Consider the following 27579-nt stretch of genomic DNA (forward strand, 5'->3'; position numbering starts at 1 on the left):
AACCAACACATAAAACAGCACCTGCTTCATATTGTATTCTACAAAAATTTCTGTTGAATTAACAAAACAATATCATGCCACTTAAAAAAAAGAAAAGCTGTAATGAACAAGCTAATCCTAAAACTTATGAAAATGCAAGGGACCCCATATAGCCAAAGCAATCTTGAAAAAGAACAAAGTTGAAGGACTTATGCTTTTGGATTTCAAAACTCATTACAAAGCTACAGTAACCAAAACTGTGCAGTAGTGGCATAAAGATACAACATACTGATGGCAAGGGAATGGAATAGAATTGAGAGTCCAGAAAAAAACCCATACATTTATAACCAATTGATTTCTGACAGAAGTGCTAAAACCATTCAACAAAAGAGTATATTTTTTTTAACAGTGCTAAGATAAGTGGATATCCACATGCAAAAGAATGAAGTTGGAACTCCTCTCTCACACCACATACAAAAATTAACTCGAAATGGATCAAATACCTAAGTGGAGGAACTTGACATATAAAATCTTTAGAAGGAAACAGAGGTGTAAGTTTTCATGACCTTCAATTAGGCCAACAGTTTCCTTAAATATAACACTAAAAGCACAAGCAACAACAACAAAAATTAATTAGACTTCATAAAAATTTAAAAGTCATGCAAAGGACACTATCCACAGAGTGAAAAGGCAATCCACAAATATGCTCAAAAGGGACTCAAATGATTCACTACCAAAAGAATCCACTAAACACAAAAGAAGACTAATGGAGAAATGAGGGACAAAAAAAAGCTATAAGGCATATAGAAAACAGCACAACCACATAAATCAGTCCCTCTTTATGAGTAATTACTTCCAATGTGTATTAAACTCTCCAAAAACAGAGATTGTCAGAAAGAATAAACACATGATCCAACCACATGCTGTTATGCACTTCAAATTCAAAGACAAAGAGACTGAAAGCACAGAAAGTTATTCCATGCAAATAGTAAACAAAAGAGAGAAAAGACAGACTTTAACCCTGCAAAATTCAAAACAAAACAAAAAACGGCAGGGTGTGGTGGCTCACACCTGTAATTCCAACGCTTTGGGAGGTGAGGAGGGAGGATTGCTTGAGCCCAGGAGTTTGAGACCAGCCTGGGCAACATGGTGAAACCTCATCTCTACAAAATTAGAAAAGAAAAAACAGACTTTGAATTTTTTTTGTTTTAAAAAAAGGTTACAAAAGAGAAAGAACCCAAAATATATATAGCAATGAAACACTTCAATACAGCAAGAAGGTATAGCAATTACAAACATTTATGTACCTAATAACAGACCATCAAAATATAGGAAGAAAAAACTTGACAGAATTGAAGAAACAAATAGTTCTACAATAATAGCTGGTGACAACAATACTCTATTCTCAATAATGGATAAAACCGCCAGAAAGGAGATAATATAGAACTTAACACAACAAACCACCTAGGTCTAAAAGACATATGCAAAACACTTTATTGAACAAAGACAGCATATGCAATTCTTCTCAAGTACACATGGGACATTTTCCAGGATAGACAATATGCTGGGCCACAAATTAAAGACGAAAATTAAGTTTCAACAGATTTAAAAAGATAGATACCATACAAAGTATCTTTTCCAACTACAACAGGATGAAGTCAGAAATCAGTAACAGAAGGAAAACTGGGAAATAAATTTGTGGAAATTAAACAAGATACTTACCAATAGATCAAAAATAAAAATGAAAGAATACTGAATGAAAACAAAATCACAATGTATCAGAACTTATGAGAAACTGTGAAAGTAGTACTAAGGGAAAATTTTATAGCAAAAATGCCTACTTTCAAAAACAAAAAAAAATCTCAAATCAAAAACCTGACTTCACAAACTAAGTTGTGAACTAGAAAAAGAACAAACTAGGGCCGGGCATGGTGGCTCACGCCTGTAAACCCAGCACTTTGGGGTGCCAAGGCAGGTGGATCACGAGTTCAGGAGTTCAAGACCAGCCTGACCAACATGGTGAAACCCCATCTCTACTAAAAATACAAAAATTAGCCAGGCGTAGTGGCGGGCGCCTGTAATCCCAGCTCCTCAGGAGGCTGAGGCAGAGAATTGCTTGAACCCAGGAGGCGCAGGTTGCAGTGAGCCAAGATTGAGCCACTGCACTCCAGCCTGGGCGACAAGCAAGAAAAAAAAAAAGAAAAAGAAAAAGAGAAAGAATAAACTAAACCCAAAGCTTCCAGAAAGACAAAATTGAATAAATAATAAAGACTGTGACAGAGATAAAATAGAGTGCTCACTTCAGCAGCAATATACACTAAAAGAGAAAAAAGAACACAGAAAAAAAAAAAATCAATGAAACCAAAAGTTGGTTCTTTAAAAAGATCAACACAATTGACCAATCTCTGGCTAGATTAAGAAAAAAAGAGGCCGGGCGCGGTGGCTCAAGCGTGTAATCCCAGCACTTTGGGAGGCCGAGGCGGGTGGATCACGAGGTCAGGAGATCAAGACTATCCTGGCTAACATGGTGAAACCCCGTCTCTACTAAAAATACAAAAAACTAGCCGGGCGTGGTGGCGGGCGCCTGTAGTCCCAGCTACTTGGGAGGCTGAGGCGGGAGAATGGCGTGAACCCGGGAGGCGGAGCTTGCAGTGAGCCGAGATCACGCCACTGCACTCCAGCCTGGGAGACACAGCGAGACTCCGTCTCAAAAAAAAAAAAAAAAAGGACTCAAATCACTAAAATCAGAAAGTGGGACATTACTACTGATTCCATAGGGGACAAGAAGGGTTTTAAGGGAGTATTATCACGTCTTGTATGCCAACGAATTGAATAGCTTACATCAACACATTCCTATTAATAGAAACACAAAAACCTACCAAGACTAAATCATGAAGAAATAGAGAATCTGCAGACACTTACAACTTGCAAGGAAACTGAATCAGTAATCAGAAATCTCCCAACAAAGAGAAGTCCTGGTCCTGATGGCTTCACTGGTGAATTCTACTAAAACATTTAAAGAACTGAACCAACATTAATCCTCAATCTTTTCCAAAAACTGAAGAGAAGGGATCACTTCCTAATTCATTCTATGATGCCAGCATTACCCTGATCCAAAAGCCAGACAGACACTGCAAGTAAAGCATATTATAAACCAGTATCACCTTATGAACACTGATGGATAAATCCTTAGGAAAATACTAGCAAACCAAATTCAGCAGCGTATGAAAAAGATTATATACCATTACCAACTGGGACTTATTTATGAATGTAATGTGCTCAAAATTCAAAAATGCAAATGGTAGTTAACTCTGGGTGATTTTTTTCCTTATGTTTTTCTGTTGTCTAAATGTCCACAAAATAGAATATTTTATTTTTTAAATTTATTATAAAGTATTTGAAAAATATACAAGTGTAGAGAATATTAAAATAGTTACAAACCTAGCTATTCAGACTTTCAAATTCAAAAATAATACATTTGCTTCAGAATATTTAAAATTTTTTTAGCTGACATAGTTGAAGCTCCCTTAATACTGGCCACCTCAGTACCACCCACTCACCCTCAGGAAAACCCATTATCACAAAGCTGCTGTACATGCAACTTATCTATCACATTTTTATACTTTCATTATAAACTGCTATTAACAAACATAGTATGGTTTGTACTGCTTAAAAACTTACATCAAAGATTTCTCATACTGTACATATTTTATCACAACTTATTTTTCCACTAAGCATTATATTATCAGGATCAAGGCACAAACGCATGTATTATTTTTATAATTTAAAATATTATATAGTTTATTAAAAGGCATTCAACAGAGGTTCTAGATTTTGAGGTTTTTTTGTTTGTTTTTTTTCTCAGCTGCACACAATAAACAGTTTTTTAAAACACTTTTTGAAAAGTATAGCAGCACTGGCAACATCCTACTGCTTGGTATCATCTTCATTTCTATGGGTATTTTTCTTCTCTTTTAAACTCAAGATTAAGACACTGTCTATACAGATCACATAGAAACATTCTCCTCTGGAATTCCATGCTAGAGCAAAAATACTCATTAGCCAAGTAGTTTTGAACAATGTAAAATAATTATTAAAGAGAAAATTTATGCTGTCATTCACCTAGCTACCTAAAAATATACTTAATAAAATATACAAAAACGTATTGACACACACAAATTTTGGTAATTTCTATCACTGGAAAATTATAAGCTAAAGCTAAAATAATAAATACGTAAATAAAAGCAAGCTCTAAATTGAACCCAAGATTAAGTAGCATCATATTTCATACGTAGGGGAAAAAATAATTAAGTTTAAATAGCCTGGTAGCAGCAAAATAAATAATGCTGGTTTCAGAAACAATTTAAAATTCTAACCCATCAAAAAATGCTTCAACTTTCCTGGGTAACTATTTCTTACCTATCTCCCTAAAACAAAGAAACAAAAATATCAACAGATTGTTTTATGATAGCCCTTCTTTTGGAGTTCTGACTTATTTAAAAAGGATATTATCATCACTGGTAAATCAGCCATAACAGGACTTTTGTGAAAAACCATGATTTATCTATATATTAATCTAGTTACACGTAACTTGAGAGACGCCTGACATATTTTAAAATGTTATCCATTATTACATTATGAACAGTAATACAGATCTCTGCACGCAACTCTGTAATTTGTAAAAGACAAATCTGCGTACAGCCTAAAGTGTTTCACGAGAAAGGTCACGAGTATTAATGGCAGCAAAACATTAAATGTTACTTACCCACAAGTAGTATGTGAACTGAAGTGCAAAAATAGCAATGCCTTCATTATCAAAGGATCCAGCTACTGACCGAGATATGTAGCCTGGTACAATAGCAATAAAACAAGCAGCTAAAAGTCCTGCTCCTTGGTTCCAAAGTTCTCTGGTAAGCAAGAAAGTAGATATAGATGTAAGGCCGCTAAAAGTTGGGGCAAGGAACACACATACATCTCTTATGTGAACTGTTATGTTCAATGTATTTAAAATCCAATGAATAAGGCCAGCCGTTATCATCAATCCTGGGTAAACCTAGGAAGAAAAAAATGGAAAACTTAATTACATATAAAATGAGACACAAAAATATTAATATATGTACTCTTCTTTATTATTACTTTGTTTACCGTAAGTTTGAAAGCAACATCTCAAAACAATTTGCCTTCTTTATAAACTACAAAAAAAAACCCACACCATTCTGTGTTGCATACAAAGAACTAGCTCATATATGGAGGAAATACATAAAAAGATCAGAGAGAAAATGAAACAAGAATGATTAAAATTGAAAATGCTTAACAATGGAATGATTAAAATTGGAAATGTTTAACAATGTTAACTGTAGGTAACTTTCTTACTGATCCCACTAACTTTTTTTTTTTTTTTTTTTTAATCAAAACAGGGTCTTAGTGTAGCTTATCCTTGAATTTGGGGTTCTAACATACTCCAATTTTGCCCATACTTGTGTGTACATAAGAAAATGAGAAAAGAAAGATAAGATAAAGAAAAATTACACACAAAACTATTTAAGTCATATTTATAAAAAAAAGTCCCTTCCTTTCAAGCCCTAGATTTGGAAAGTAAGCAACTCTAGCTAGGAAAAGAGGGAACAGTCAGTTGGTGAATTCAGAGATAATGTTTTGGGACTCCTGAAAAATTAAATTTTTTTATACCACATAAATACTTAGGGATACAAGCGAAATAATAAACTAGAAGAGGCCAGTTAACAGTTAGACCCACCCTCATTCTAAAAGAGAAACATTAAACATTAAAAGGATTCAAGAATAGTAAACAGGACATTCTTCCTGAGTTACTATTCAGTGACTAAAACATGCATTTACATCTGCTTCCTTAGGTAAGTCCTAAAAGACTCTTTTTTTACTCCACAACAGAAACTACAAAGGTTATAAATTTCCTTTCCCTGCTCTACAATTTGTAACTGCAACCTCTCTCCCCCACACTCCCGTCTTTAACTCTCTTGCTTTTTCTCCATAACACTTACAATCATTTGACGGACTACTTATTTTACTTATTTACTTTCTATTTCTTAACTGCCTATGCTCACAAGAATGTAAGCTCCAGAAGAGCAGGAAATTTTTCTCCAGCATCCAGAAAAATAACTGGCACAAAGTGGATGTTCAATACCTACTGCATGCATGGAAGGAGAAAGGGGGAAGGGGAGAAAAAAAGTATGATAATTCATCCACATTCTCAACACATAAAAATTTTGTTCCTCTTCAGATTCAATACTAGGTACCAGTGTGTGATTCTGTCAGCAATATGAGGGGGAAAAGAAGGAAGTGAATTTAAAAATACTTTTCAAGGTAAGTCAATATATCCATATAATACAGTAGACTGAACTGACACACACAAAACAGCCAAGATTCATGGAAGTACTACTAAATGAAAGAACCAAAAATAAACCAACAAATAAAATCCCAACAACAAAAAAAGCATAATCAAGCTCAAGATAGGGAATTCTCCAGATGCCAAAAATGAAGAGGAAATTCAAAGTAGGTGCTGACGTCATGGGAGCTCACAGGAGACAAGAAAAAAGCCAAACATTACCAGGCCTGATACAGGCCTTAAGGAATGAAAACGGGGGGGGTTCACCCAACACAGGGATCAAAGTGAAGACCTAATTACCAGCAAAAAGTCAGGACCAGCTTATGAAACTAGACAAATTCTATTCATCCATCAAGGAACTCTGCTTGCCTTCCAATGCTCAGAGCAGAAACAAAGTCCTAAAGGAGAATATGGAACTCATTCAAATGTGTGAATGTGGACTCTACATTTATAATAACCTTAAGTAAGTATAAGAAACCTCAAACTAAGTAAAACTGTCCTAAAACCAGTGAAACCCCTAAAATTCTCCAGCAAAGGCAAATGAGAAAGATTATTACAGGGATTATCCCAAATCTCAGGACCTCAGGACTCTCAGAGAAAATAGGCTTCCACTGAGGATTAATTTAAGATAAAGGTATAAACCACACAAGAAAAACTATAGTTATCAAATGTAATACAATTTAGGTATATGATAAGATTAGCACCACAAGAACTGCAGGTAATAGCTATCTGCCATATGTACTACCCATTTAATACTTTTCCAATTCCACTACAGAACACAGTAACTACTATTGTGCCTTAATCTCTTTATGCCTTTCTATTTACCTCAAGGATAAGAAGATGCCCCAGACTAGAAACACAACACCTTACTATCATGGAAAACATGTTCTTCCTAAACACAAAGGGAACATTTATAAAAATTTGGATATATCCTAAGCCACAAGTCAAGTCTCAATAATTTTAAAGGATTGAAATTACATAGAAGGTGTTCTCTAACCACAACATATTTAAAGTACAAAGCAAAAAACATAACTGGGTAATCCCCTTATGTTTGAAATTAAATACAATTCTACATAATCCATGAGTCAGGGAAATTACAATGAAAATTAAGACACATTTTGATTGAAATAATGAAAATACTACACATCAGAACTTATGAAATGCGGCTAGTACAGTGGTTAGTGTGTAGTTTCTAGGCTTAAAATGCATCTCTTAATAATGAAGAAAAGTTGAAAATTACTGAGTAAACCATCTCAAGAAGTCAGAAAAAGAACATGAAAATAAACTCACAAAAGTAGAAGAAAATAAATTAAAATTTTAAAAATGCAAAACAAACATATACTAGAAGTAATCAACAGAGTCAGAAGTTTCTTTGGGTTAAGAAAAACCCTAATAAAATGAATAAGCCTGGCAAAATTGATTTAAAAAAATCAAACATATATTTCTCCAATACAAGACAATGTTGCCTTGTCTTTCACCTTCAAAATTCTCCTTATGCCCCAAATCCTAAAAATATATTCGCTTTTATGTCATCTTTCTGGATATCAGAAGTCTACATGAATTATAATCTTTAGTCAATTACCTGGAATAATTTGGAGACATTCAGGGCCTGAAAAATTCTAATTATCTGATTATTCTAGATATATAATTATCATGATTATTCTATGTTTTTATCTCCTTCCAAATTCCTTTTTCAACCAAATTGCTATAAGAGCAGATACACAAATAACCTGAACTTCATTCAGATGCACTGTGATAGCAGATCCCCACCCAGCCTCCACCACTTGTCAAAAAGAGTGGCTAGTGTGAGATAACCCAAAAACAGGTTGGGTATTAAGGGGAGGAGGTGTTAAGAAAAGAGCCTAAGTAAGCTGAATATTGGATAATAAGCCACAGAAAAATTTGTTAACTATACAAAGCTTTCCAAGAATCCCTACAACCTTGGCAATTAATGATTTACTCAAATAACAATAAATGTTATAAATAACATAAAGAACAGCTAATATACTTACAGTACCACCTACTATTCTTCCTAGTGGATACCATGCTCTTTCATCAAACCAATTTAAAAATTCATAGAACCCATGAGATGCAAGATGATGTGTTGATCTATAGTTAAACCTAGAGAAAAGAGAAAAAAAGAAATGTTATAAAACTGCTTAATAGAAACAGCTCCTTCTTTATATCAAACTCTGTGGCTACATAAATATATCTCACAGAGCGTTTTTATCAAACTTGAATAACATAATCTGAAGATATCAAAAGAACATGCTTATACCTCTAATATAAATAAAAACACCCCCAACCTCAAACCCACACCTACAAAACCAGTAATGCCCCCAGTAACATTTAGCCATTGCTTGGGGTCCAGGTGGTAGAGGGCTATAAAGAAGTTCATAAATCTCAAAAGATTAAGAACTGCTGACAGAAGATAACATCAAAATGGAAGAAACAGTACACTCACCATAACTGCCCAAAATCCTGCAACCCTAAAAACGCTGGCTTTAAACTATAATAGCACTAAAAATATAAAGAGAATAAACCATAACAGCACTATAAAACAAGAATATGGCCTTATAGAAAAAGAAATTATAATTTCTGAAAGAGACAAAATGAGAAAAAATGAAATTGAAGAAACCAGAGCCCAAAATGAAAGCAGAAGAAAACCACAAACCACAGAGGGCAATTCCAGGGATATTCCATGTTTAATATAAAGCAGCTGTGATGGGCAGGCGACAAGCCTGGAGCAATCCTCAGGGTAATGCCATTACATATACTCAGTCAGGTCAATCCCCTTCCCCTACTACTGCGAAGTAGGGAAGTGGGCATCAGAGGTGTCTGCCTGAGGTAGAAGCACTACATGTAGACAAGTGAGTCAAGAAGCAGAACAATGCTGGATACAAGACGAAAAGGAAATCCTTATACCCCAGATCAGTTTGATACATCCTTTCCAGCAGCAAGTGATGATCTCAACTCCAACAATCACTAGATGCAAGCTTTGTAGCACTTTTACAGTCTTTTCGAATACTAAAATAAGCAACACATCCAAAAAAAAAATCAAACATTTGAGAAAAGCAAGCACCATGACAGCTAAATATTAAAATCAACAAACAGAAAAATTAATACTGTAGAAACAGAAGCAAGAATTAATATAGTCAGAGGGTTAATATAACCCAGAGTTATATTAACTCTGAAAGAGTTATTAATATTAAACTTTCAGACCTGAAAGGAAGCATAACCAAGAGGTTGAGAGGTCAGGTTCTAGCATCATACTGCATGGGTTTGAATGTTAGTTCCACACTGACTAGCTATGTGACCTTGGTTGGGCAAGTTACTTATGTTCTCTGCATTCTAGTTTCTTCATGTGAAAACAGGAATTAACAACAGTACCTATGATAGTACCAGTGTAGCTATAAGTAAACAATATAGCATCTCTGAAGCACTTAAAGGCTATAGTTACTGTAATGAAACAGACTTAAGATAAAGGATCCATTTAAGATTTTGAATGGCAAAATTATAATTGCCAAGATAAAATAAAAGATAGGCTAAATAGCGTAAAGGACAAAAATGAAGAGCGAATTAGAACGAGATAAAAAGAATGAAAAAAATTTAAGTAGTCTAGTTCTTACACTGATTGGAAAAAAAAAAAAAAAGACTGCTCCACAGAGCATACACATCTCAATACATTTCAAAACACTATAGTACAATTTAAAATCATTCATTCAGAGAGAAAGGTTTTCTAAAAAGGAATGACAAAATCAGATTAATACCTTATTTCTCAGTGGAACCACTGGATTGCTATGAGGCAATAGAGTAATATATCCAAATTTCTGAGGGGAATTTTAAAATCAGAATTTTAAGTAATAACTTTGTGTGCCAATAACATGTAAAACTAAGCTAATGCTAGAAATGCTACTCTGCTCCCTTCCTCCTCCAAGAAGTATTTACCAGATCAGAATTTAAAAAGGGATATCTTCAAATGCCAGAAACAAAGTAGTGACTGTATTTACAAAGCCAGGATTACAGAAAGGCTGCCTAGTGAAAGATGGAAAACAATCTAACCACCACCATGAAAGTGACAAAGTTCTTCTCCATCTAAAGGCTTTAAAGGCTCCAATAAAAAAAAGCTAAATTAAACGTTGTGCTATGCATTAAGGGTCTAAATTTACAAAGAATCCCCAAGACAAGAAATTAACATTGAAAACAAGACCCAAACACCTGGATTAGCAATAGAAGCAAAACTAAAAATAGCTCTACCCAGAGAAGCTCATAAATAACAGTTAAACTATTTAGGGAAGAGATTCACCAAACAAAGTTGAGTATACACCAGAAAAAGTAACACCCCACTGAAACTTCTGAAAATATTTTAATGGAAGAGGCCTAGTATTTTAGCAAGAATACCAAGGTTTATAAATTTTCAACTTAATTTTTCATTTTAAAAAACTGACTTCAAGGGACTATTAATAACACGTTTTAAAAACCAGGAACCATGAGAGTCCAACCTCATAAAGCTTTCCTGACAAGTATTTTTCCCTTTCCATTTTATATAATTCTTGGCCTCTTTATCAAATCATTCTTCCTTTGGCTTTAATGACTACAACAGTCTCTTGATTTTTTACCCCCACCTCTCTAATCTTCTTTGTTTTCTGCATAGGTAGCCTCCTCTACCTAAGATCCTCTTATTAATTCACTCTGAAATCGCTGCCCAAAAGACGTCATTCACACCCAAGTCTTCAATTATTACCAGTATGCCCACAATTCACTAATATTATCTCCCTACCTAGATCTTTCTTCTCATGTCCAAACCAGTGTTATGTAACTACCCATGTGGTACGTTTTTCTTGAATGTCACAAAGGCATCTCAGACTCCACATTCAACTAAACTCATGATTAGACACCTACCATCCAATCCCGAAACAAATATATACACTATATCTGCTTTCAGTATTCTCTTGCCACCACCTGAGCTGAAGAAACTTAGGTGTCATTTTCGAAAGTTCCTTCTCTCTCACATCCTATACAGAAATCAAAACAAGGCTGTCACTTAACTTTCCAAATATCTCTGAAATCTGTACACTATTTTCTTATTCTGCTACTAGCACTGTAATCCAAGCTATCATCTTTTAACTAGACTACTGAAATAGCCTCTAACTGGTCTCTTTACATCCATTCTGCCCACCTTCTAGTTCCCCAATCTGTGCACTCTGCCACAAGAAGGAAGCTCTTTTCAAAATGTAAATGTGATCATATTGCAACTCTCTGAATTATTCAAAAACTTCATTGCTTTAAAATTAAAGCAGAGAAACCTCCACTTCTTAACATAATGGTCAAAACCACACAGTCTACCTCATACATAACTCTAATCTCACCTCACACCATATTACCTCTCTTCTTTCCATCTTTCAGTCCTCCAGGCTCACCTCATTCCTTCCTGTCACAGGATCGTTAAGACTGCTAATCCCCTCTGCCTGGATCACTGATGTCTCCCCCTCCCTACCCCAGTTAACTCATCCTGCAAACTTCAACACATTTCTAACAAATTCTGTCACTTTTCTATCTTGACATAGATAAAATTTCACATTAGTTTCCTTGATTAATATCTATTCAAATAGATAAATACTGCTAAGAAGACACCACTGTGTCTCCAACACCAAGCACAGCATCTGGTACTTCACCAACTCAAAGGATGTATGAGAATTTTGTTTCTGTTGCCCATGCTTCTGCAGTGCAGTGGTGCGATCACAGCTGCAGCTTCGGCCTCCAAGGCTCAAATGATCTCTGACCAGAGCCTCCCAAGTAGCTAGGATTACAGGTGTGTGCCATCACACCCAGCTCATGTTTTATGCTTTGTAGAGATGAGGTCTTGCTTTGTTGCCCAGGCTGGTCTCCAACTCTTGGGCTCAGGCAACCCTCTAGCTTCAGCTTCTCAAAGTGCTGGGATTACAGGCGTGAGCCATTGCACCAGGCCAAGAATATTTTTAAAAATATAAATGTAAGTTCAAACTTACAACATTTAGTCAATAGTAAGAACAATTACATTGTTTCAATGAACACAAAAATCTTAAAATTGATGTTAGAGATCATAGTTGCAATGACGCCAACCATGTCATGAATCTACTTCTGTATTTTGTTTTGGTTCACAAAATTGCAAAAAACATTTGACTTACAGAGATAAGTGTCAAAGAGTAAATGTTTTTTTAAAAAGTTTTCCTTACTGTTAAATTCTACAATTAAATGATACAGAAGTTTGTTTGGGGCCTAAGAGAAAATGCTGGTTCAAGGTTGAGTAACTACATAAAATAAGTGCTTGCATTCCTCACCTAATCTAAATTTATAACACATCATGAACTTATGTTACAGATTGAGTTGTTACTAAACAAAGCATAGTCTGATTATTTTCATTCCTGCAACTTCCCAGGATACCTCAGTTGGAACATTAACAATTCAATCCAAAGCAAATATAAGGCATATGAGCCTAATACATGGCTCCAAATCTATCTCAAGGACTTCTCTGTTTCCTCCAGCTTTAGCTGCCTGATTTTCTTTTCCTCAGTTCATGTAAATATGAGTAAGAATATGATTGGCTCAAATAATTTCATACAAAGTCGTATGTCATAGGTAACAGACAATCTATGTGTTGGCTGCCATGAGATTCCATGCTCATAATCCAATACCTGTAGCCAAAAGGGCAGGGTCATATGATATAAAATATGGCTGTTCTGGCTTCTTTGCATGTGCTGTGAGTAGAAGATGATGGGCATGAGAATTGTGCAAGGGTTGTGAATGTAGTAGGCACTATAATTCATTTTCCTAGAATAAAATAAAGCCCTTAGTGATATTGAAAATACTTAGATACCTAGTGCTTCCTCAAAGTATTGAAGACATAACTGGCTTATTTGCTTCTCTTTTCTACACCTCCTTCAAAAAAAAAATGCATGAGGCTTCCCCGTAACACTTTTTCTCCCTTTTCCCCCCGTAAGACTACCCTTAAAATCCACTTAATAAAACCTATAGTGTGATTATCTCTGGACAGTGCAGTCTACACAGGATTAGAGCTGCCTGTTCATGTCAGAAGATATAGCAATACCTATGTAATTTTTTCTTCCTAGTTGATAAATACTCTCTTCTTGACCAAATATTAGGTACCTCTAAACCCTCTTCTCAACTAGGCTTCAACCCTGGGCTTCAGTGTCTGTTCGTGTTGGGCCTGGACTGCCCAATTACAGCAAGAATGCTGTTCAGTCAGTTCAGAAAGATTCCCCACCCTCCATTTCTGATCACCTCAATATGATCAAATTCCTTATCCCCAGAATCCCCCAGGTGGTATCTGGTCACCCTGGCCTGCCTTCAGCAAGAATCCCTGTAAAGCTAGTTTAGCCAGAATCCCCGTACTCCTTTCCTTACATCCTCCTTTCCTTACATCCTCCTTTCCTTACATCCGTGTTTTCTACCCACTGACCCTATCCCTGCTCCTTGACTATAAATCTTCCATTGTTGTTGTATTCAGAATTGAGCCCAGTTCCATACTTAGGTATCTTCTGCATTAGTTCCTGAATAAAAGCTGTTTTTATCATTCAAAAAAAAAAAAAAAAAAAAAAAGGACACTTGGATTGATCATATTGATCCTATAACTACTCTTTTCCATTCCATTTTTAGAATAACTAAAAACTGAATGTATTTATCACACCTGCTTTTTGAGATATTTTAGCATGATCTTTTCCTCAGCCCTTGGCTCTGTCTACATAGAAACATGCCATAGCCAAGTACTTTATTTTCACTTCTTCATACGATCATCTCAGACCTGAAGTTCCTAATCATGTTTTAAGAAGTCTTTTCTAACGTTTCCTCCTCCTCCTCCTCCCAGTCTACCTTAATTTCTGCTCTTAAAACATGTTGGAACCTCTATGGAAGTTCACCTCACAATGAACTACCTTTTCTTAGTAATTTCTGTAACCTGGAGTTTTCTCATAGTTACTGGCAGTTCACTCATGAGGTTCAGTTAATACTTGCTTAGCTAATTACCCCTTTTTAGCATACTAGTATCAACACTTACTTTAATTTTCGTCTTCTATTCCCTTCTTCATTAAACTCAAACACCTGTATGTACAAAGGTAGTCTTCCATTTTGGCATGTCCTACTTACATTATTTTTAATAATATTTAAATAACTGAAAGGAGAGAGTTATAGATGAACCACAGATTCAAAACTGTTGAAGCTGAGTGATGTATTCATGGAGGTTCATTACAGTATTAGTTCTACTTTGCTGTATGTTTGAAATGTTCCATAATAAAGGTTATATATACATAGATATAGCTTATATCTATACATATATTTACAAATATGCCCTTATAATAAATAGAACTTTATGAGCTGGTAGGTGTATTCAATAAATACTGTATTATTTCCTGACATAAACATTAGGAATATCAACCTATTTGTAAACCAGGGCTTTTACAAATAAAGAGGGGAAGTCACAAGGAGCTGCCTTTGCATTTTCCTTCCACAGACCTTGTCAGAGATCCAATCATTTGATACATTTGGTTTCAGATTTATTTCATCTTATATTATACTGATACACCTAATTTACACTCAAAATAACAACAAAGAAATCTCATGATTATGTCCTGAAGCAAAATACCACAACATACTTTTAATCTTAGGTTAAAAAAATTATGTCTCTATAAATGGTCAACAGATATATGAAAAGATGTTCAACATCATTAATCATCAGAAAAATGCAAATCAAAACTATAATCAGATAACATCTCACCTCAGCTAAAATGGTTTGTATCCAAAAGACAGGCAGTAACAAATGCTGGTGAAGATGTGGGGAAGGGGGAACAGTACTACACTGTTGGTGGAAATGTAAATTAGCACAGCCACTATGAAGAACAGTATGGAGGTTCCTCAAAAAAACAAACAGAACTACAATATAATCCAGCAATCCCACTGCTAGGTACATATCCAAAGAAAGAAAATCAGTGTACCAAAGAGACACCTGCACTCTCGTGTGTACTGCAGCATTATTCATAATAGCCAAGATTTGGAAGCAACCTAAGTGTCTATCATCAGATGAATGAATGAAGAAAATGTGGTACTTCTATTCAATAAAGTACTATTTAGCCATAAAGAAAAGAATGAGATTCAGTCATTTACAATAACATGGATGGAACTGGAGAGGTCACTATGTTAAGTAAAATAAGCCAGGCATGGAAGGACAAATTTTGCATGTTATATCTCGTATGTGAAAGCTAAAAATTAAAACAATTGAACTCATGGAGATAGAGAGCAGAACGATGATTACCAGAGGCTGGGAAAGGTAGTAGAGAGGGGTGCAAAATGTGGGGAGGGGTAACGGATACAAAAATATACTTAGGATGAATAAGATCTAGTATTTAAGAAAAAGATCTAGTAATTGATAGCACAATAATTAATCACATATTTTAAAATAACTAAAAGATTGGAATTGAAATGCTTCTAAAACAAAGAAATGATAAGTGCGTGAGGTGATGACTATACCAATTACCTGGATTTGACTGCTACACATGGTATGCTGGTATCAAAACATCACATGTACCCCATAAATAGACAAACCTATTATGTACCCATAATAATTATAAAAAATTAAAAATTGTATCTCAGCCTTAAAATTAACCTAAGGCTTTTATATCTTAAAAAGAAATTTTGAGGTGGCAAAGGGTTTCCTATGTTTAATTAACATTTTCAGTCCTCATTAAAAGTGACACCGTATCAGAAAGAAATATTAATAATCGGAGACGCCTAAGAATAAATTAAGTGGAAGAACAATATATTGTTAGCCATAATGCTACGGCTACAATGAGAGACAAACATGCCCCACATTCCAAAAATGTTCAGTTCACAAATGTAATTTTAACAAGACAACACAAATCCAGTTTAGTTTAGCCTTTGCAAATTAAATCCAACAAACAGAAAAGAATCAGTCAGGAACAGAAAAAAAAAAAACAAGAAAAAGGAGGAAAGAAGCTTTGATCAATGATGGTGATGAAAGAACAGCAAATGTTAGTAGTAAAGGAGGGTAAAAGAGGAAAGAGGTGCAGCAAAAGGCAGCGGGGTGGAGCACTGTACCAAGTATTACATTTCAACACAGCTCCCCCTTAAGGCCAAGCAAAGCCAGGGTCCTAACTTGCTCTGAGTTGACAAACAGGTTAACTAAAGTTTCTGTCTATCAAAATAACCACACATGGGCTCCAAATGAGGGCTCAGGGCTATCTCCCATGGACAGAGAGAACTGTTCAGTTCACAATGTCAGTTTAACAGCACATAATGTCAGTTTGACAGCACAGCTCCTAGAGACTCCCAGAATGTCTTGTATGACAAGATATTGTGAAGTCTTTAAGGATGGGGGTAACCAGCAATTCAGAGTTAAAGAGCTGTCCCAGGCAAAGAAACTATCAAGTGCAAAGTCCTTGAGGTAGAGAAACAGTGTGTTTAATGAAGAAAAAGATGTTCAAGAGGGGGAGTGGTAATTTATGTTGTGTACACTACTTCTGCACAATTATTATTTTAAAAAAACATATCAGACACTATAATATTTTTCATTTAATCATCACACAAATATACACTCCTTTGAGGCAGGACACTATACAGATGATTAGACTAAGGCACAATATGTAACATAGGTTGTCCAAAGTCATACAGCCATGAAGTGGTCAACACATGGGATTTGATCACGGCAGCTTTGACTCTGGTGCCCACATTCTTAAGCATAATCACAAGGTGATTCCAAACAGCAACAGGGCAATTAATGCAGGTAAATCATTTGTATCACCTTCTGGGCACTGTGAACCTTAAAGATTTCAAACTGTTCCCAGTATCTCAGGGATTCCAGACAAGAGTGGGGTACCAGAATAGACACATAGTTTTGAATGAAATACGGTACCATCTTAATATAACCTTACCTATTTGTCTATTTATATATGGGGCTTTTGTACAAACTCATTTGAAGAAAGGATTCATATGCTAAACAAGTGTTTGAAAACAATGGCAAGCATATCTGTAGAACTATATCTACGTATGTTTAAAATATCTAAAACAAAAACCACTGGTGCAATTCTCTTAAGATCTGTTAAGATGTAACTTTGAACCTTAAAGCTTATGCCCTTTCTAAAGTTACTTTGGAAATAAAAGGACAGAGAAGTCTAATATATGTCTGACTGTATCATTTCAGATTTCAATTCTTTGGCATAGGTATGCCTTTTTAAAAATCATGGCCAGAAACCTTTATTAAGTACTGCTTGACCAGTAAAACTATCCTCATTCACCACCTTTTAAGAGTCATACATAATTGTTGGTTTTACCAAACAGTAAGTGTGACTCTCACAAAGAAACAAAGCCAAGTAGTCCCTAACTCGAGCTCACATTGCTCTCCTTTTTGGCACCTTTCTCATACTTCTTATATTAACCAATTCAACCACTGCCAATCTTTAAATAACTGAACTCTTCCCAGTAAGCTATAATTTGGCATCTTTACTTCTCCAAAGTTTAGTTCTTACAAGGTTATGTGTAAGTATGTGTACACTTTATTATCAAAAAAATGTACAACACCTCTTTCCTCTTTCAACCAACAAACGCTTATTTTATTTCAATCCCTCCTCTGATCACAGCCAAGTTTGTCACATGTTACACAACTACTTTGGAGATTGTCCAATGAGAAATATAATGTCTGCCTGCTATCATTTGAATACTAAGTGTAACAAGAAGAATGAAGAAATGGAAAAATATTTGTTCTCACACAATTTTTCCTTCCCGCTTTTACAACTCTATTTATGAGATATAAAAACAAGAAATAGGAATTTCTATTTGGTCTAAAAAGGCCAGTTCATCTTTATAATACACGTTATACATGGATCAATAATCTGAGAGAAAGTAAAGTACAATTTCTCATGAAAAAAGAAAGAATGAGAAAATGCAAGGAAGGAAAGAAGACAGGCAGGCATGTTAAAAGATTAAGCCTATTGTTTCTATTGTCCATTATTTGCAACATCTTCCAAGAGATACAGAACTTCCATTATTATCACCATAATTAGTATATATTGGGATTTAAAGTTTAACAATTGGTTCGGAATCTCTTCCTCTTTCTTGTCATCAGGTACTTTCTAATCCCCCAGGAATTTAAAGTATGATTGTTTCTCCTCTTCCACTGAAATTAAAAAAAATCATATTTTACTTTTTATTGGCAATCCTTCCTTTATATCCCTGATGAACTTCGCACCTTGCACTCTACCTTTTCCAAACTAATATATAAAATAGCATTGATTTACAGATTTGTCTCCTCCACTGGATTGCAAGGTCCTTGAGAAAGAAACCCCCAGCCTAAGAGAATAACGAAAACAACAAAATCAATACATTGTTAACATTTAATGAGTGGTTATTATGCCTTAAATACTTTTATTTGTTATTAATAATTTGATCTTTATGACAACTTATTGAGATGCATATTATTGTCATTCCCTGTTTACAGATAAGAAGATGGAAGCACAGAGAGGTTAAGTAACCTGCTTTTGCTCAAGGTTACACAAGTCAAAGTAGAAAAGCCAGAGGGTCTATTTCACATCATTTTGCATCTGGGCAAATATGAAGGAATCAACCTTCCAACTCCTAGCACCAAGGCCAGTGCCTGGTATATCTAGTAAAGCCAATAAAATATGTGTTAAAGCTCCTCTGAAATATTTTATATATGACCCAATTTTAAAGCATTTTTACACAACTGCCCCCCAAGCAAAGTGATTTAGTGCCAGTGTGAGGTTATAAATTATGTGAAATGTTTAAACATGCCCACTTTACTAAGGTAAACTATTTTTTTATATAGAAATATACTATTCAGGTAGAGGGCACTAAGATAGTGTAACTGGTTTAATTAAATTTTCATTCAGGGAATACTACCATATACTTTATTCAATGCTGTTTGGGTCCCGGTTCATGTTCTGGCCTCTGAAGTCTTTCATCAACAATCACTCACAGAACCATTTAGTATTGTATATAGAAATGGAAAACACCTGGGGCAGCCAGCTACTCGGGAGGCTGAAGCAGAAGAATCGCTTGAACCCGGGAGGCTGAGGTTGCAGTAAGCCAAGATCGTGCCTACTACACTCCAGCCTGGGTGACAGAGCGAGACTCCGTCTTAAAAAACGAAGTCTGAATAAGGGTTTAATTTCCACAATTACCAATTTCAACACTTGTTCTGGCTCTATCCTAACACTATTCATACCACTTTTCTAACTCTATCCTGGTCACAGGGGCATTATTTCTGTTCCTTCAACATATCAACTTTTTTCCTGCTGAGAGAAATGCTCTTAACCCAGATCTTCGCAGGGCCCTAATTCCTTGTCATTCTAATTTTAGTACAAATATTATCTCAGAAAGGCCTTCTTTCACTTCTCAATCTACAGTAGTGGCCCCATAGCCACGGTCTACAAACACATCAAACACTAGTTAGCATATTACTTTTTTTAATAGCCTTTATCACTAACTAAAATTATCTTGATCTTTTTATTTACTTGTTTGCTTGCCTATCTGAAAAATAAGCTCCATCACAACAAAGGTCCTTCTATATATTCCAAATGCTTAGTACTGTGTCTGGCACATAGTTATCACACAAAAAATACCTGTTAAATGACTGAATGTTAAAGGCACTCACCATGCATACTAAAAGAATTTGCACTATTATAGTTTAGATAAGCAATCAAAACCAACAAAAATCAATGCTGAAGATGGCTGACTAGATGTATCTGGTACTTGTCTCTTCTATGGAGAGGAACCACAATAGCGAGTAAAAAAGATCACCTGAGAGAGAACAATGAAATTCAACAGAGTAGTGACGGGAAGCATCAAAAGCAAGGAAAAAGAGGGGAACAAGGAAGCCTGTTCGGCTGGGATCAGCTTAGGAGGCTGGAGTGGCTTGTAAAGCAGACAAAGGGTGAGAGACCCCCAGAGGTCTACATTCCCACTGGAACCACTAGGACTCCTAAAATCCTAGCAACAGGAGAGCTCCTTTACCCTCTCAGGTCCCAAGACTAACACAGGGAGCTGCCTGACGTCCATGCGAAGGCACTGCTCCAGAGAGAGAGCTCATGCTGGATCCCACGAATCACTGAAACCTAAGCAGCTACAACATGGTGCCCTTTTGAGAACAGGCCCCACTCAACTGCATCCCGCCCAGCTGCGAGGGCCATCACAAGGCAGGGATACTGCCCCCGCAGCAGAGGGCGACTGTGAATTTTTACCTGCCCTAAGGACAAATTCCATTGCTTACAGCCACTTGAGGGAGGCAGAGGTTGCAGTAAGCCAAGATCGTGCCTACTACACTCCAGCCTGGGTGAAGTGCCAAGGTTGCTGCAGAGCCAAGGCAGGAAACCCATACCACTCCAGTTGCCAGCCTACAGCTACTCTCAGGGAAAGCAACCTCACCTTCCGTAGTAGAGCAGGGGTGCAATGCAGCTGCTGCTAGCCCCTCCTGAGCATTCCACAAACTGGGGATCACCCATCCCTTGCCCACCACTGCCAGGCAGTCCACCCAGCCAGCTCCATCCCCCTACCAAAGCAAGTATCCAAACACACAATCCAAGGTGTGGATGATCTCTGGAGATCACTTCACCAAGTCTACCACCAGTGACACCTGAACACTACTCCCAGGGTCTGAGGTCAGGCTCACTTAACCTGCCACTACCAGCAGAGCTAGGACCCACACTCATTCATCACTTGCAGGTCTGGGGACCAGCCTGCCCAACTCACTGCAGCCACCACAATACCAGCACAGACACTTAGGTTCCAGGGAGTTGTCCACCGCTGCTACTGCAATCGCCCATGCTACACCTGCTGCCCAGGGGCTCGAGAAACTGCCCACTTGCATGACCCACCACTGCAATCCCAGCACTTGAGGAGGCCACCTGGAGGCCTAAAATCAGCCTAGATGCAAGAACACTGTCACTGGCATAAGCTGCCCTGGGGCCAAAACACTGATGGGATGCTCGGTTCACTGCTGCCACCACTGCGTCCAAGAGACTGTCACACCTGGTATCCCTGACCCCATCAAAACTTCACCACAGCCTCCACTAACAACCACATCTTAAGCCCCTGGGGAAATCACAGACACACTAATGCTGTTTACAGAAAAAAGAAAATCATACGGAGACTACACACTACCACACACACACAGAATCAAAATCAAAGTGCCATATCCAACCAACACCATACATATGTCTTCAGAAAAAATTCTCTCCAATAAAAGCAATGTCAAAAAATGCCATTACACCAGATGTGCAGATACCAAAGTAAAAACACAGGAAACATAAAAAAGAAAACATGATACACCTCCAAAAGAACACAGTAATTATCCAGCAACAGATCCCATTCAAAAAAAAACTCACAACAAACTTACGGACACAGGAGTAGAAAGATGGCTAACAGTGGCTGGGAAGAGCAGTTGGGGGTTTGGTGGGGATGTGGGGATGGTTAAACGGACACACACACAAAAGATTCCAGCATGAATGAATAAGACCTATGTGATAGCACAATAGGGTGACTACAGTCAATAATAAGCTAATCGTATATTTTAAAATAACCTAAAGAATGTAATTGAATTGTCTGTAACTTAAATGATTAATGCTTGAGGGGACAGATACCCCATTCTCCAAGATGAGCTTATTTCACATTGCATGTCTATATCAAAATATCTCACATATCCCATAAATATACATACTTGTGTACCCATAAAATTTTTTTAAAAAATAAAAAACTTTGAAAAAAAGAAATTCACACAACCCCAGAAAAAGAACTCAATTTATTTACTCTAAAAAAAAAACTCAGTAAGATACAAGAGAATTCCGAAAAACAATATAAAGAAATCAGAAAAACAATTCAGGATATGAATGAGAAATTTACTAAAGAGGTAGATATCATAAAGAATCAAACAGAAATTCTAGAACAGAAGAATTCATTGAATGAAATACAAAATACATACGAAACCTTCAATGACAGACTAGATGGAGCAGAAGAAATACTCTCAGAACTTAGACAAGTCTTTTGAAATAACCTAGTCAGACAAAAATAAATTAATTTTAAAAATGAACAAAGTCTTCGTAAAAGACAACATAAAGTGAACAAATATTAAAATTTTCAGTGTCCTAGAAGGTGAAGAGAAAACAAAATATTTTAAAAGCCTGTATAACAAAATAATGATGAAAACTTCCCAAGTCTAGCAAGAGATCTGGACATCTAGACACATGAGGCTCAGAAATATGCAAACAGATACAATGCAAAATGTTCTATCCACAACACATGACAGTCAAACTGTCAAAAGTCAAACACAAGGAGAGAATTCCACAAACAGCAAGAGAAAAGAGTCTAGTCACTTATAAAGAAACCCTCATAAGACTAATAATAGATTTCTTAGCAGAAACTTATAGGCCAGGAAAGAAAGGGATGATGTATTGAAAGTGCTGAAAGAAACAAATTGCCAACCAATGATACTGTATCCAGCAAAACTATCTTTCATAAATGAAGGAGAAATAAAATATTTTCCAGACAAGCAAAAGCTGAGAAAATCCATAACCACTGCACTAGCCTACAAGAAATGCTCAAGGGAGTACTTAATCTGGAAGTGAAAGGACAGTATCTACCACCATGAAAACACACAAAAATATAAAAACCACCGGCAAAGCAACACACAAAGAAAGAAAAGACTCAAATGTTATCACTACTACATGAAACCACCAAACCACAGTGATAAATTATGAAAGAACAGAACAAAATAACCAGAAATCAATTAATAAAATAACAGGAATAAACCCCCACATATTAATAATAACCCTGAATGTAAATGGATTAAACTTTCCACTTAAAAGATATACACTGGCTGAATGAATTAAAAAATAAAAGACCCAACTATATGCTGCCTACAAGAAACTTATCTCACCTGTGAAGACACATATAGACTGAAAGTAAAGGGAAAGATATTCAGATATTCAATGCAAATGGAAATCAAAAGTGAGCAGGAAACCAAAAGTGAGCACGAGTACCTACCCTTAGATAAATCAGGCTTTAAGTCAAAAAAAACAGTAAAAAGAGACAAGGTAATTATATAATGATAAACGGATTCAACTAGAAGAAATAACAATTCTAAATATATATGTACCCAACACTGGAACACCCAGATATATAAAGCAAATATTACTAGATTTAATGGAAGAGATATAGTCCAATACAGTAATAGCTGGCGACTTTTAACAATCCACTCTCACCATTAGATAGATCATGTAGACAAAGTTAACAAAGAAACACTGGATTTAAACTGCAAATTAGACAAAATGTACTTAACAGACATGAACATTTCATTCAACAGCTACAGAATACACATTATTCTGATTAGCACAAGAAACATTCTCCAGGATAGATCATAAAATAGAACACAAAACAAGTCTTAACGAATTAAAAAACAATATCAAGTATCTTCTCAGACTACAACAAAATGAGAAATTAATAACAAGAGGAACCTTGAAAACTGTACAAATACGTGAAACTTAAACAACATGCTCCTGAATGGCCACTGGGTGAAGGAAAAAATTTTAAGAGAAAATAAAAAAAATTTATTGGAACAAACAAAAATCTAAACATGACACACCCAAACCTATAAGAACAGCAAAAACCATGCTAAGAAATAAGTTTATAGCAATAAACACCAATATCAAAAAAAAAAAATACAAAGACTCCAAATAAACAATCTAATAATGCACCTCAAGGAGCTAGAAAAGAACAAACCAAATCCCAAATCAGAAGCAAAGAAACCATAAAAACCAGAGCAGAACTCAATGAATGAAAGACACACACACACACACACCCCCCCCCAAAGAATTAATGAGACAGAAACAAAAAGTTGGTTCTTTTGAAAAGATTAAAAAAAAAAAAATCAATAAGGCACTTCCTAGACTAACCAAGAAGAAAGAGAAAGACCCAACTATAATCAGAAGTGAAAAGATGCTACAAATTAGTACCACAGAAATACAAAAGATCATCAGAGACTATTATGAACAACTATACTAGAGAACCTACAGGAAACTGATAAACTTCTGGATAAGCATAACCTACCAAGATTGAATCAAGAAGAAGGAAAAAAAAAAAAAAAAAAAAACCCTGAACAGACCAATAAATTGAGTAATGATACAGAATCAATAACAGAAGTTCTCCCAACAAAAAAAGTCCAGGAATTGATGGCTTCACTGTCAAATTTTACCAAACTTTCAAGGAAAAACACATACCTATTCTCCTCAAACTATTCCAAACAACTGAAGGGGAGGGAATTCTCCCTAACTCTTTCTATGAGGCATTACCCAGATACCAAAACCAGACAAGGATGCTACAACTGGCTAAAAGCCAATATCCTTGATGAACACAGATGCAAAATTTCTGAACAAAATACTATGAACAGAATCCAACAGTACATCAAAAAGATAATACACCATGATCAACTGGGTTTATACCAGGGAAGTAAGGATGATTCGACAGACACAAATCAATAAATGTGATACATCACATCAACAAAATGAAGGGCAAAAACCGTATGATCATCTCGATAATGCAAAAACAATTTGATTTTTAACTCTGAATTTAATCTTGAATTTTCAAGATCCTTTCATGATAAAAGCTCTCAGACTATGTATAAAAGAAACATAACTCAAAACAATAAATGCCATATATGACAAACCCAGAGCTAACATCATGCTGAATTAAGAAAAGTTGAAAGCCTTTCCACAAAGAACTAGAAGACAAGGATATCTACTTTCACCATTCCTATTCAACATAGTACTGGATATTCTAGCCAGAGCAATCAGGTAAGAGCACAAAAGTAAAAGGCAACCAAATTGAAAAAGAGAAAGCCAAACTGTCCCACTTTGCATATCACCTGATCTTATATTTAGAAAAAACAAAAGACTCTGCCAAAAAACTCTTAGAGCTAATAAGCAAATTCAGTAAAGTTGCAGGATACAAAATCAACATATAAAAATCATGTATTGATTCATTTTTATATGTCAATGACGAAATAGCTGAGAAAGAAATCAGAAAAACAATTCCATTTACAATAGATATAAAAAATATATAGTGGCTTACGCCTGTAATCCTACCACTTTGGGAGGCCGAGGCCGGCAGATCATGAGGTCAGGAGATCAAGACCATCCTGGCTAACAGTGAAACCCCGTCTCTACTAAAAATACAAAAAATTAGGCTGGCATGGTGGCAGGCACCTGTGATCCCAGCTACTCCGGAGGCTGAGGCAGGAGAATGGCGTGAAGCCGGGAGGCGGAGCTTGCAGTGAGCTGAGATTGCACCACTGCACTCCAGCCTGGGCGACAGAGCGAGACTCCATCTTAATAAATAAATAAATAAATAAATAAATAAATACACACACACACACACACACACACCCCTAGAAATAAATTTAACAAAGGAAACGGAAGATCCCTATAAGGAAAACTACACAAAAATGATAAAAGAATTAAAAGGACACAAACAAATGGAAAGACATCCCATGCCCATGGATCAGAAATATTAGTATTGGTAAAATGAGCATACTGCCCAAAGCAGTATACATATAGTTTGAACACAAGCCCTATCAAAATACCAATGTCATTTGTTACAGAAATAGAAAAAACAGTCCTGAAATTAATAAAGAACCAAGGAAGAGTGAGAATAGCCAAAGCAACCATGAGCAAAAAGAACAAAGTTGGAGGCCAAACTACCTGATTTTATAAGACTACAGTAGCCCAAACAGCATGGTTTTAGTATAAAAAGACACATAGACCAACGGCACAGAACAGAGAATCCAGAAGTAAATCCACATATTTGCAGCCAACTGATTTTCAACAAAGGCTTCAAGAACACACACTGGGGAAAGGACATAGTCTTTAATACATGGTGCTGGGAAAATTGGATATCGATATGTAGAAAAATGAAATTGGACCACCTCTATCTCTCCCTTTATGCAAAATCAACTTAAGATGGATTAAATAAAGGCTTAAACATAAGATCCCAAACTATAAAACTAGTAGAAGAAAACAACAAAAAACCACTTTAGGACAATGGTCAAGGCAAAGATTTTATGCTAAGACCTCAAACGCACAGACAACAAAAACAAAAAGAGACAAATGGCACTATATCAAACCAAAAACCTCTGCACAGCAAAGGAAATAATCAACAGAGTGAAAACACAACCTATTGAAAGAGAGAATCTACTATAAACTATTCATTCAACAAGGGACTAATATGCAGAATCTAGAAAGAACTCAAACAACAGTAAATCATCATCATCATCACATTAATAAGCAAAGGAAATGAACAAATATTTCTCAAAAGACATACAAATGGCCAAGAAGCATATGAAAAAATGTTCAACATCACTAATCATCAGAGAAATGCAAATAAAAATCACAATTAGGTATTGTCTTACCCAAGTTTGAATGGCTATTATTGAAAAAAACAGTAACAAATGCTAACAAGGGTGCAGAGAAAACAGAACTCTTATACACTGTTGTTAACATAAAGTATATAGCCACTTGGAAAACAGTGTGGAGATTTCTCCAAAAACTAAAAATAGAACTATCATATAATCCAGCAATCCCACTACTGGATATTTATCCAAAGGAGAAGAAATTAGTGTATCAAAGGGACATGTGCATTCACATGTTTACCACAGCACTATTCACAACAGCAAAGATGCAGAATCAATCTAAGAGTCCATCAACAGACAAATGGATAAAGGAAGAGTGGTACATAAGCACAATGGAATATCACTTGGCCATAAAAAGAACAGAAGTATGTCGTCTGCAGCAACATGGATGGAACTGGAGTCATTATGTTAAGTAAAATAAGCCAGACACTGAAAGACAAATTTCACAGTTCTCACTTATACGTGGGAGCGGGGGGGAAAAAAAAAAAGTTGATCTCAGTGAGGTAGACAGATACCAGAGGCTAGGCAATGTATGGTGGGGGATGGGGGATAGGACAGAAGTAGAGATGGAGAGGTTGGTCAATGGGTACAAAAATACTATTAGATACAAGGCATAAATTTTAGTGTTGCATAGCAGAGTAGGGTGATTATAGCTAGCAACAATTTACTATGTATTTCAAAGTAGCTAAAAGTGAGAATTTGAAATGTTCCCAACACATAGAAATAATAAATACTCAAGATGGATACCCCTAAATACCTT

General features: G+C 35.9%; 1 protein-coding gene across 2 annotated transcripts in view; it reads right to left on the reverse strand.

The window, feature by feature from the left end:
* Positions 1–27579, reverse strand: part of STT3B (STT3 oligosaccharyltransferase complex catalytic subunit B) — a 104553-nt gene that overhangs the window by 53853 nt on the left and 23121 nt on the right. For both annotated transcript variants that reach the window (XM_050779375.1, XM_050779377.1), the window contains exons 2-3: positions 8353–8461; positions 4745–5032 (exon numbers count right to left, since the gene is read on the reverse strand). In XM_050779375.1, coding sequence (XP_050635332.1) covers positions 4745–5032; positions 8353–8461 — 397 coding nt within the window. The remainder of the gene's footprint in view (positions 1–4744; positions 5033–8352; positions 8462–27579) is intronic.

The sequence above is a fragment of the Macaca thibetana genome, chromosome 2, assembly GCF_024542745.1.
Source record: "Macaca thibetana thibetana isolate TM-01 chromosome 2, ASM2454274v1, whole genome shotgun sequence".
In the NCBI taxonomy this organism is placed as follows: domain Eukaryota; kingdom Metazoa; phylum Chordata; class Mammalia; order Primates; family Cercopithecidae; genus Macaca; species Macaca thibetana.